General features: G+C 37.9%; 1 protein-coding gene across 1 annotated transcript in view; it reads left to right on the forward strand.

The window, feature by feature from the left end:
* Positions 1 to 13983, forward strand: part of LOC134533274 (protein 60A) — a 55607-nt gene that overhangs the window by 12453 nt on the left and 29171 nt on the right. Inside the window, exon 2 of the mRNA XM_063370725.1 lies at positions 11741 to 11921. Within this exon, the coding sequence (XP_063226795.1) occupies positions 11741 to 11921 (181 nt within the window). The remainder of the gene's footprint in view (positions 1 to 11740; positions 11922 to 13983) is intronic.

The following is a 13983-nucleotide window of genomic DNA, read 5'->3' on the forward strand; positions in this document are numbered from 1 at the left end:
GTCATCTGACAAACTGTTTCGATGCAAGTTTTTAATGTAATTAATTTCTGAAAATAATGAGTCATAAGTATAGGTAGATGAAAATATTGTTAAGATAGCAAAAGCCAGCCAGCTTCTTCAGAAAACTAAATATGACTGGAATTGAATTCCGCGTTTCCATGATTTTTTCGTATTGGCACTTTTAATCATATTGCCCTATAGTCTTTCTATTTTATTTAATTCCAACTCTTTCCTACATCAGTCAAGCTGCATTTCAATTTTTTTTAATATCCAGCCAATCAAATTTAGACAATTTTGATTTATCCACTGAAGTCATATCAGGACACAAACTATATTTGAATGTTTCCGATAATTCTTTGAACTGACAAAATCTTGCTGAAAATTCTTAGATTTATGAATGAATTACCGAATTTAACTCTTTGGTGACTTTTTCTTTGTCTGGTTTTTCGTGTACATGAAAATTTTTTTTTCAAGTTTGTGAAATACTTTTAGTTTTTGGTAGCAATATCGTTACAGTAAACTTGCAATTAGCCTCTAAAGCACGATTTAGATCTATCATGACGATAATAGTTTTATTTGGACCTTGAAGCTGTATATTCAGTTAATTGAAATGCTGGCAAAGTCTGTAAAAAAAAACACATTAATTTTGGAAGCCACATAACATCCATTAATTTAGGGTATTGTCCAATTTTTCTCTCAATTTGTAAAAACAGCCTGATTTCTTCCAAAACATCAACAAATTTTTGAAGTACGTTACAACTGAATACGCAATAAGGAACAATTACAGAAGAAAGTAGTGTGTTAGCTATAGGCTAACAATACCATTTGTCTGGTTCAGTGTGTTAATTTCATAGAACATTAGGTAGCCAACATAGGACTCGAAATAAATTTGAGAGGGCATTTACCTAACAGTTCATTCTGTTACAGGTATTCAAATGTTTAATGTTTTACGTTACACAGCTGAATGTTAGCCCAGATAAAATAATTCTTACGTTGTACACAGACATCTGTACACAAAAAGAAAACGGGATGTTAAGTATTTCTACGAGAAATACATGTCAGTTAAATATTATTTGTCAAAGAAAGTTGAAAATAATGCATTCCTCAAAGTCCAGATTACAGGGCTTTCATAGAAAAACGGCAGCCTGTTCAATCACATTTTAACTGTGCCAAAAACACTAGGAAGGAGTTACCACTGAGTGAACTGACTATCATTAAGCGCTGGAAAATTTATTGTTCAGAAACAGCAGAGCATCTGCATATCATATATGATTACTTTTGGACCATATACTATAAAAATAATAATAACAACATAAGTTTTGGTAGATCAGCAACTGATTGTCGTTCAACCTGTTTACAGCTGGAGGAAAGAAAGAAAAATACCAGGGATTTAGAAGGGGAAAAAATGTAGAACATGCTGTTTAATGCACAAAAACTAAAATCAGAATAATTTTATTGATTGTTAAAATGTAAACAAGAGGGTGTACTTAACATTTCGTATGAACATCAAAAAAATGATAACTATTCATACTCACGAAAAGTAAGGCACAAGGCGAAGTAAACTACGACTGTGATGTTGGTGTGGCTAAATCTCTGCATAAACGAGGAATGTCTATAAGCAAGTGTGAGTTGGTTAACACTGCAGTACTAGTCAAAGAAGCACAAAAAAAAGTTGTTGCAGCCGTGCTTTATGCCCATCATGAGGAAGATTAGGTAAATCTCCCTACTCTTCAGTATTACTATTCTGTTATTGATGGTCCACCTGCAGAAGACAATGATGACCGTGATAAAGACTCTCAGTCTGATTTTGCAGATATGAATTGAGACCAAGCTCTATCTTTTAATATTGTTGCAGAAACGCATTTGCAAAAATATATTCTAGAAATGACATTTTTGAAAGGTGGTACTTCTGATTATGACTATATATTATTTTGTTTTCTTTGAGTACAAGTCTTTTTTTATTCGGGAAATCTTTATTGTAAATGTGTATTGGTTCTGTGTACAATTTTTTTCTATCTAAGCATTATCCTGTTCAATATTATTCTGTCTTCATATTACCCGGAACATATGTTCGAATAGTGATGATACTGTTGTTTACTTTGAGCATACAACTGTTTTATTCAGGAACCAAGTATGTACAATCATGAACTTGTTTTATATCTATATTTGATTTCTTTGTGAATTCCCTGTTCATTATTTTAATCTGTTTTCTCTCTCATTTTTAGACAAACTGTGACCATTAAAAGTTCATAACAGGACAAGTCCCAATTCAGGTTTCAGAATGGTACATGTCCAATTTTATAATTTAATCATACAGAGAAGATTCAAATAAACTACTTCACTAGATTAATGTATACTTTTACTTATTTTTGACACCATATGTGTTTTGTTACATTGATTGATGCAATAAAATAAGTTTTTTTTTCTCTCTTGAACCAACTGAAAAATTAGTTATTTTTTCCTTGTCTCTTTTTGCAAATGGACGACAGTAATGCGAAGAAGCTCGAAAACCTGTGACTTTCGACGTTGCACCGCACCGCATAGCTACGTGTAAACCTTCGAATGGATGCGTACGCGATATTTCCTGTTCCCTAGTCGTGACCAGCCAGGAGCATAATTATGAAGCATTTAATTTATGTGTGTGTGTGAGAAGGGGGTAGGGGGCTGTAGAGAGGCAGAAACACTTTGTCCGTTGTCTGGTTTTAAATCCTTTCCTTTATTTGTTGAGAATGATTGATATTTTTAATTAGGATTTTTTGACGTGCCAACGTCTAATAAATCGATGAACGCCGGCTGCACGCACGAAAAAGTGTCCCGTTACGCACATTGTCCCGTTACGCTCATTGTACGCTTGCGCCGCATCTATCTCTCTTCCATTCGATTGGAACAAACATCGATTTGACGTTTTCGAGGCACATTAAACTTGAAACACTCCCATTCGTTTCCTACTTTTCCTATCATCGTCCTATCCTTAACAGAATTACACAGATTGGAAGAAGTTAAATAGCAAACATGTATAAAAGTTATAGTTAAAATAATCTCTTCGTTCAAGTAATAAACATATTTGAATTAATGAATGCAAATAAAAGTAAATTTATCAATTAAATTGTAGATTTCATTTCACTCCTTCTTTGTATCCATACAAAATAGTGATAATTCAATAAAAATGATTCAATTTTATTCATAAAAGTATGCAATCATTTCATCAATATTTTGTTATGACGTTGTCACGTTAAACTATCGTCCGTAAACCGACTTTGCCGACAACCAATTTTTTTTTTTTTATGGGGGAGATGGGTTACATCCCCCAATCCCCCCTCGTCAGTTACGCCCCTGTGTGCGGGGCCTTGCAGAGGGCCGCGCCGCCTAGCGCGTGTGTCGCTTATTAAGAGCGCGCGTGCGTGGGTCGAGGCAAGGAGACGGAAGCGTGCGGTAATCGGTTGTCGTCACCCGTCGCACCAGAGCCGTCGAGATAGCGCCCGCCGTGTTGCCAGAGCGGCAGCTGTGCCCGCGCGCGGTGGTTGCACAACCGCTCCAGCCCTACAGTCCGTGTCGTGGGGAATCCTTTTCGCAGACGAGAGAGCCAAACTCCCGAACGTGCATCTTCTTTTTTTTTTTGGTTCATTGTAAATAAATATGGCGGTGTTGATAAAAGGATACTAATGGTAAATTAGGTTAGGTTAGCTACATTATAAATATTTTAAAACATTGTGGACGGTTGATTTGGTTAGGATAGCTACATAAAAGATATGGAAAAAAAAGCATGAACTTCGGGGAACTTCGGGTTTTGGCTCTCTCGTCTGTGAAAATAAGGCTTCCCGTACCAAGCTCAAGTCTGACAGTGCTTAGAAATGGTGCCAACCCTCCAGTGGCTGCTACGAGAAATTATTTCGGGAGGGTATTTTAGTTTTTTTTTTATTCTCATTCAAAAATCTTACGTTAGCAACAAGAGGTCTGAACAGATATAAATCATTCTCAACACGCATAATTTATTTTGTGTTATGCTGTAATGCCCATCTTGTATCACCTAAAATAACATACTGCCTTCACCGAGTTCTCGCTTTTGATATGTAACATCTTAGCTGTCGGTACATGGCATTTGGTATGAGTGATTTCGTGACTGGAACGGAAATCGATTGCAACGGCAATGTGTCAACACGATACTGCCATCTGTGGGAGTCTCAGAAATCTCGGAAAGATGAAGGACCCGCGTGATTCATCCGTGTATATATATATATATATATATATATATTGCTTTATAACAGTACAACTATCCTTTAATACTTTGTTATAATTTTTAGTAATAAAAGAAATAACGACAACTTAAACATGCGCTTTCCAATTTTGAAAACCCTTGGTATACATTGAAATATAGAGATAGTACAGCATGCATCATACTGTAGACACACAAGAAATTGTTAGCTTACATATATTCAACGTTATAAAAATAAAATAATTTCGTGATGAATTTATACTGATGAATCTTGAGTATTGAATCAGCTCAATAAGGTTAAGGTTTGTTTGTAGGAAGTAATTACAGAACAGATATACAAACACATGTATACTTAGTGTTATAATATGAGTTTTAAAATGACTCTGTAATATTTTATTTTGAAGAATTCTATTTTGAATTTTGTGTCCGTGTGTCGTATTATAAGTGTATTTTCAACATGAGAACAACACACACGAATTTGCTCGTTACAGAGGTTAGATGTTGGGCTACACATCTCTGGCGGGTACAGAAAAACTAGCTCACTAATTTTTTCTTCATAACCATCAACAACCCCTCCCCCCTTTTTTTTCGTCGGCCACTGCAACTGTCGCTTCCAACGACTCACTTGATGTTCGTTTACGAACACCGAAAAACATATGAAGCGGCAGGAGGATACGCAGACCACTGGTACTACTTAAAGACATATTACGTGGTACATACTAGAGCATTCTGAACTTGTACACTGGTAGGATTGATAAAATAAATGAACGAACTGATCGTCTCGTCGACACCTAAATCACTAGAGATGACGGGGTTTCAATGAGGGGTATCATTGACGGAACGAACGGGCTGAAGGAAACGGGAGTGCCCCGAGATAAAACCCCACCGGCGCAACGGCAACGTCCGCCACGCTTCACACTTGCGAATAATCCGGGTTTCGTCCCGCCAGGAAGCGAACACGGATCACCTTGCGGGGAAAATTGGGGGGAAACAGGTGATCTGACAACTCTAATACGTGTAAGTTTTCTGACCGTAATGCTTAGCATTTTTAGGGTTTATAATGTTAATTTAACTACTTACGACTAATTGCTTATCAAAACAGATTAAAACGGTGCGATAATTGCTTGATAGTGTAATTAAAAAAAACATGTTTTATATAAATGAGTAGGAGATGCAAAATTTCTGGTTCTTCACACCACAAATATGCAGCAACCAAAATAAAATGAATTAATTTTCATGGTTTGTTAGCCTGGTAATAGCTTATTCATTACTTCTCTCAATCACTGTAGCTATGTTACTAATATATTATGAAAGCTACTATCTAAAGGTTGGCCTATAAAACTACTTTAAAAAAAATGGTTTCAGTCTCGGAAATTAGAGTTTCTCCCCCAGGGTTGAACTACATAGTTTTGCATTGTCATTGTTTGAAGATTAAAGTAATCCAATCTTGGATTGTAGTGGACTGCAAAGCCATTTGAGCACCAAGATTCTGCGCTCATGAATTGTTAAGAGTCATACCTGGGCTGGAACTGAACCATCGGCCCACAGTCTCGCCACAAGAGAGTTGACGCCTCAGGGGTCAATGCTACCAAAGTTTTCCATCGCCTGTCGCAATGAAATATGGTTCAAAACCAACATAGTAGCAAAAATGGGCACGTGGCCGTCACTTGCATTATAAGTGAAACGTCACACTTACGCAAATCACTTGAACGATAGAACTAAAGAATAAAGTAAAAAAAAATAAATAACAAGCCACTAAATACGTGGCGACGGAAGAATGCCAGAATGGAAAACTAGCATATTGACAGAATTCCGCATGCCTCTTCGAAAAAGGCGGAAAAGTACCATAACGGAAAACTGCCATATTTTAATATACACTCCATGGAATGAGTCCAACTGCTTTGCTCTCGGAGTAGCGTATAGAATATGTCACTAGGTAGCACTTTTAACCCCCTAGATGTTTCTTTAGTTAACTTAAAATGCTACAGATAGCACTTCTGACGGTGATTTTCTGTAGTTCGTCATAACTCAACAGATCGCGCACTAGTAGAAACAAATGTTTCCAAAATGGGTTATAGGAAGCAGCACTGGATACTTATAAAAACGATCTGTAAAAAAATGGTAGTTTTCCATTAATTATCGTACTATTCCTCCTGTTATGACGGAGGGCAATGGTATTCCGCCTGGGAGCGGCGGAAAAGTGCCATAATGGAAAACTACCATAAGTTAAAAACGAAACCATACAGGCCCAATACTTGAACGACATGAGTAAATTATGTCTGTTATCTTAGAAAGAATTTGTAGAAATAAGCAGCATACAAAGTCTTGTGATTCTAATTCATGTGTTAACTCCAGGTCGCTAGTTGAAATGAAATGCAATATAGTGACCGAAAATCACAATTCCCTAACAACCGACGGTTAAGTAAGTAAAATATTGCATGATTTATGTCATATGTTTAAAATGCCACCACAGATTGTCACCATCAGGTGTATAGCCATCTATAGTACGTCACGTCTATCACAAGAACGATAAAATAAACTTAAGCAAGAATGATTTCACAAAAAAGTAACTGTCAATTATACTTCAAGAAAATATACACCGATGAATGGTTTAACACACAACATTGGTATATAACAACTCACTGACTGATACACACTTAATTTTTTTTTATGTTTTCAATGTATTTATAATGCTACAGTTACTAAAAAGTAAAACGCTACAAAAAAAAATATTTTTGCAAAACTCCGTTCCCCCGGAGAAACCCCCGGAATGGCCACCGCATGGGGAGCCCAAGAAAAGAAACGGGCTCCCCATTTGGAAGCCACCTGGTAGGTTTTTTTCTGTTCCACCCACCGTTTCTTTTGGTAGCCTGACTTGTTGCAAGGGATTGTATTCCTACCAGAGAAAATGCCACCATTTTGTCTGGGCAATCCGCCTTGGAGGAGCCGGGGCGCGAACCCGGGTCCTACAAGTCACAAGGCAGGCGCTCTACCACCAGAACCAGAGCGGTAGAGCGGATACTTGCAGTCTTCTTAACACTGACATGATATTATTCCACGAGTTTACTGTAGTTTCGTGTGTCATTAACACGTGCAGTAACATCTAACCTCGGTAACAAACAAATTGATGTGTACTTATATGTTGTTCGTTCAAAATGAATCATGTAATTTCGTAACAGTGATATATTATTTGTATAACTAGTCTGGCAATGTTTTAGTTGATTTCCTGCAAATAAACTTCCAGTCCCGCTCTACAATAATTATATAGATATATAGACTAGTAAAAATTGGTTGTCTGTAAAGTCGGTTTACGGACGATAGTTTACCGTTACAACGCTATAACAAAACATTGATGAAATGATTGCATACTTTTATGAATAAAACTGAATCATTTTTTGTTTTAATAATAAAAGAATAAATACTTGAAATTATACTAGTAATCAGATTTTTAAAATGCAAGAATAATTAACCTTTATTGCGGAAATTGTTGTAATAAGCAATGAAAACCACATTAACTTCAATTTATAAACAGTCGACGAAACAGTTCATGTGTAGATGACTTGTAATTAATTTTAAAAACTGACGTTTAGCTATAGAGATTAAATATAATTATGAACAAGTTTTCATATAAATAAAATGTCTATCATCAAGTATATGAATCACCATAATTTTTTAGTCAATTGTAACATTACCTATTATTGCTGCACTCGCCGACAGATGCAACTTTTTTAATAATAAAAGAATAAATACTTGAAATTATACTATTAATCAGATTTTTAAAATGCATGAATAATTAACCTTCATTGCCGAAATTATTGTTGTAATAAGCAATCAAACCCACAGATTAAAATTCGTCGAGAATATTTTACATTTTTGTCTTCCAGTGCTCAAAATAATATGCAATTGTGGCCCCGGGCACGAAATTTTATTTATAATTCATTAATAATAACGCCCATCGCGATAAACAAAGAAAAATATGTATTAACGAGTGCCTGGTTCCCGCGGCAGCTGATAGAGAGCACGATTCGTTCGGTTCGCGTCTGTCACCGTAGATAACAGCACCGTAGGGGAATAATATTATTTCGTTTTTTCAATACGATTTTATAACAAATACGCATCCCAAATACACCAAACTTATTTATAATGTGTAACAATATTTTTTAAAACATTGTGCAAAAGATCCCGGGTGTAATTTAAATTATTATGTGTAACTGTAAAACACTATTGTTCGTTAATAACGTATTTGAAATTTTCAACATTACTTTTAAATAACCGTAACGATTGTGCTGAAAATCGGTGGACGATCGTTAAATTATATAATATTAATAATTCAAACGACGACACGGGACACATCCGTTGTGGGACAATGTGCGTTACGGGACACCTTTTCGTGCGTGCAGCCGGCGTTCATCGATTTATTAGACGTTGTCACGTCAAAAAAAGGAATACATAACATGAGAATTAAAAACAGACATCCTTAAAATTGTCCTCGGATTACCGTTACACCATACTTTATAAATATGGTAGTGACCGTACTGTATAACGTCAGAAAGCTCCAGCCTCAAAGACACTAAAGAAGATGACGTTTTATAAAATCAAATATATTATGTAGGTTATGTATTATTTACTTTGAAAGGAATTTATTTTCGCTTTCGTCCCAATTCCTCAGTGAAATCACATTGTTTTACATATGTATTGAGATATTTCTATAATCCGTCTTTACGGTTATCCGTGACAGCCCTGGTCCGGACAGTGACGATTAATCGATGTTTTCCGTATGTATTTGAATTCCAGAGCGCGCAAAAAAAAAAAAAACACGGGCCGTTGTTGCTGGCAATCTAAATTGAAACATGCCGCACAGCATGATTGAAAGCTACATGAAAGGATTGAGCAGTTCAGTTCGGGTCATGCCTTCTGAGTTTCTTTTCGGATGCTGTTGTTGCGAAGCCCTTCTCCTGAGGGGGAGAACGCGGTGTTTTACCGCGGCACTGACACCAAGGATGCACAGATAGGCGGACAAACCGGTTATGTTAATGCCCTGCTTTGGGTTGTGGACGTGTGGTACGTAAAGGGGGGGGGGGGGGGGGGGAACGAGGCTCGTGTCAACTCGGAGCAGGTGTGTCTCGAAGGTGCTTCTCTTCCTCAACCTCCCTTTCTCCTTGGAGGCTTGTTCGGTGGTCGACTCGCCGGTCCGCGGGCACTTCAAGGTTATCCAACAGCCGTTTACTTTACGTGCGCGTGGTAATAGCATCAGGCCGGGTTTTTGTTTATTTATTCATTCCACACATTCAGAGGTTATGGAACAGTTGTGGTATTTACAAATTACATAGACAATAATTAGGGGCAGGCATTTTTCGCGAATAAACCTGAACGTCTACTAGACTGCAACAAGGTATACCCGCATCAGCTGTTTCTTCCTTGTGATTGGCGGACGTCTGCGAGAGAAGTCGTCGCCTTGTTTTACTGAGCCACTCAGGACGCGTTTGATTCCGCACTAACTTCATTGGTGTTGTAACAATCGACATGTACCCTTAAAGAAACCCACCCAATCATGGAACACAGACGGTGCTACATTGTTTTGACTTTCAGCTGGTCTCGGAATCTTTTCGCGAGATATGCATGGCCCTAACAATAATACCATAATTAAAATGCATTGGTGGCCACGTCTGAATGATTACATTGTGACCTTCAGATAATGGCCTGCGCCACGTTGGTTCGACGCCCAAAACAGTGGCAAAAATTAGTGTAATGTTTGCATTGTGAAAACAGTTTAAAATTATATTTTTGAAGTGAAAACTTATTTAGCCACGTTGAGCGATTTTTTGGTAGGGGCAAAACTTAGTTCGCGTCATCGACCTGCTAGTGACGTGAAGTTATAAGTTTTTCATTTTATTTTTATTGTCCAAGTAAATTTTTACGTTTTTGTGTAGTTCGTATTGCGAGTATTAGCTATTTTTTTTAGTAGGTAGTTAAGTTGAGTTCATGTTTTCCTTCTTTTGTTTATTTATTTATGTAGGTGAATTAATTCAAATGTCAGATAATGTTGATTATTTGTGGATTTAAGTTCATATATATATATATTTTTTTCACTGATAAAACTTCATTTCTTCTAATTTTAAAGTTATTATTTGTAGGGGCAAAACTTGTGGGTTGATTTGCGTCACCGACATGCTAGTGACGTGTGCCAGACTGGTGACGCGCAGCGGCCTGTGTACATGTATACGCATGTATACAATAATACGTTATATATATACTCGACCGTATCATGTGCGTTTTGGACTCTTTTTGGATGGGTAAAATTTTATGAGTTCGCGTCACCGACATGTAAGTGAAGTTAAATTGACCATGTAAAAAGTTTAATTTGTGTATACTGTGCATTGCCCAGTGAACACATGACCTGGGTCTGACATCACTGGTAAGTCATAGCTAAGTAATGAATTATTACTAATTTTGGCATACCACTGAAATCTGTTGTACCTAAAAAATGATGTAAGGATAAATGATATCACGCTGACAGCATACTGATATAATACCAAAATCATTTTCTTACGTACATTTGACGTAGAAATGATGTCATATTACACATTTAAAAACAAAGTTTAAAGTTTTCACTTCTGTCGAAAGTCCCCATGGCTGCCTTTACGTTGTTTTTTATCATTATTATTCCACTAGCTGTGCCCGCGACTTCGTCCGCATGGAACAGTGTCTTTGGATAGCATTTTTAATTATTTAGGCTAATCATTTTACAAATAAGACATACGTATAAATACTTTAATGAGATATTTGCAATGTTTCAATGCAAAGAACTTATTAAATTATTTAAGTATATAAAGTACGTAAGGTATAAAGTATTAATATGAGTTATTACATAAAAATTTAAAGTTATTTGTATTTCACGAAGAACATTAATTAAATAAACAAAAAAATCGTGTAAGCAAATCGAATTGTAATCAATTTGCAGCGAATAATAATGAATTTTCAGAGGAAAAAATCAGTATTCGCATGCGCGTGACACATGTGACAATCGTCTGCCCTCACGTGTCTGCCCGTACGGGTAAGCACACTTAAGCAATTTTCCCCACCTACACCGCGCCGTACCAAAATTTGGCAGTAGTTATGACTAAGATAACAAAGCATTCCATGTTATACGACTATTCCATAATACCCGAACGTCCTCTATAAACAATTTATTGTCTATGGAGGTCACTATGAATACTATATCACGCCATTGCATGCCACTCTCTCTTGTATACTTGCTCTTGTCATTGCGTGGCACCATGTAGACTATCTCATGTCTGTGCAGGCCACCATGTATACTGGCTCTTGTCCGTGCAGGCCACCATGTATACGTGCTCTTGTCCATGCAGGCCACCATGTATACTGGCTGTTGTCCATGCAGGCCTCCATGTATACTGGCTGTTGTCCATGCAGGCCTCCATGTATACTGGCTGTTGTCACTGCAGGCCTCCATGTGTGCTACCTGCTGTGGTTGCAGGCCCCCATGTATGCTACCTGCTGTGGTTGCAGGCCACCACGCCGGCGCGGCCCGCCACGAGCGAGGCAAGAGGCTGTGGTTCGACGTGTCGGAGGTGCCCGCGGGAGAGACCATCGTGGGCTCCGAGCTGCGACTCTACCAGACGGCCAGCGAGCTGGGTGCTGACGTCAGCTTCACGCTGTCCCTCTACCAGCTCACCTCCGTCAGCAAAGGGTGAGTGCCGTCCCACTAGCGCTCCAAGAGTCTGTAACCACGGCGATGCAGAACAGGAAGGCGTGAGTGATGTGTCGCGTGACTTGTCTTGAATTCGACAGTTTTCAAAAGTAGTACCAGTGGTTAGAGTTGCTTGGCTTCTGCAGCCGCGTCGTAAACGAAAATATCACCGACGTTTCGGTCGACGTTGCAGTCGCCATCATCAGGGAGCAGTTACCCTACTGATGTTATTTTTTTCCTAACCTAACTAAAAATAAGTGTATTTGGGAGGGATCCGGGTTAGGAAAGGAGACTAAGTGCGTCTCAGGCCGAAGCCTATGCGCTCTAATCATGCAGGGTGTTAGCCATGCTGGAGAGGTAGCATGCATCATGTGCTGGGAAGGGATGCTGAGGTTATTGATTTTTTCCCCCTAACCTAACTTAAAGGTACGAGTGTGTGTGGGAGAAATATTAAGTGCTTCTTCATTATCTTGGCTTCGATCTTGATTATGCCATGACGTCCTACTTCCAATGCCCCGGAAGATGTTATAGGCAAGGGCGTACGTAAGGGAGGTGGGGTGATGTGAGGGGATATACCCCCCTCCACCCTGAAATCCTAAAAAATTGACTTCCAACAAATTGAAAGAATTTTAAAGCAAAACAGCATGAATAGTGGTTCTATTCCTTCGCTCCCTCTTCCTCCTTGAAATGAAATTCTGCATACGCTTCTGGTCATAGTGAAAGAAGGTGCGTACCGAGGAGGTATTAACCTTTGGAGTACGTGTCAGTTATAAATGATTAGGTCACCCTGGTTAGCAATTGGTTAGCAGAATAAACCGTAGCTATGAAAATACTAATCCTAGAAGTTTGTTTGATAGCTTGGACGTAGGTACCTCTGTAGGAAGAATCGTGAAAAACTGTCATGAAGTGAGCATTCTTAAACAGTAAGGAATTACTGTTACAGTTCATTAATAATAAAAAATTGCCACTCAGTTGAGAAAGGGAAGTGGGGGTACGTGTCTCATTTTGACTTAAAGTAGCTTTTACTTCGCGGGTTTTAGTTCGTAATTTGTGTCTGTTCTGTTGTAAATTATTTGAGATAAGTTGTCTTAGTTTTCAAACAATTATTAGTACCATTTTATGGATTGCTTATTACAGTAACGTCAGAAAATTAACGCAGACATTGATAAAATCAGGGCACGGGGGAAGGGAATGTTTATATAATAAGTGACAATTGGCACATTGCACGAATTTCAGTCTGCATTCCTTAACCACATTGGCGGATCCAAGGTGGTAAGGACTTTAAGGAGCTGGAAACAAAATCTAAGTTTATAAACACTAGCCCCATCCCCTTCTAGTGCTTCTGTCTCCGCCACTGAACAGAGGTGAATTCGATATATATTAATAAAAGAGAGTTTGTAACTCGCGTAGCGTGGAGACGGTAAGACCTAGAGCTGTGAAATTTGGTACGTTGGTACTCCAGGGGGTTTCCATTTGTACCTTAAAGAGTTTTAGATTTTTTAAATAATATTTTTTTTGTCATGTTTGACAACATTTTCCTTATAATCTCCATGTAAATGGCTATTGCGTTGTTGATTATGCTTTTTCAATCTCCTGACAATGGCTATTGCATTGTTGATTATGATTTCTTCACCTTTTAACAATGGATATTGCATTGCAAATTTTTTTTCTTCGTCTTCTGGCAACGGCTATTGCATTGTTTATTGTGCTTCATCTCTTGGCAACAGCTATTGCATTGTTGATTATGCTTTCTTCATCTCCTGGCAACAGCTATTTCATTGTTGATTGTACTTTCTTCGTCTCCTGGAAATGGCTATTGCATTGTTGATTATGCTTTCTTTATCTTCGTCACCTGACAACGGCTATTTCATTGTTTATTATGCTTTCTTCATCTCCTGGCAACGGCTATTTCATTGTTGATTGTGCTTTCTTCGTCTCATGGCAAAGCTATTGCATTGTTAATTATGCTGTATGCATCTTATGGCTTTGGCTATTGCATTACAGATGCTTTCTTCATCTCCTGGCAACGGCTATTGAAATTTTTTGAAACTTTCTTCGTCTA

This window comes from Bacillus rossius, chromosome 1 (genome assembly GCF_032445375.1).
Source record: "Bacillus rossius redtenbacheri isolate Brsri chromosome 1, Brsri_v3, whole genome shotgun sequence".
Lineage (NCBI taxonomy): Eukaryota > Metazoa > Arthropoda > Insecta > Phasmatodea > Bacillidae > Bacillus > Bacillus rossius.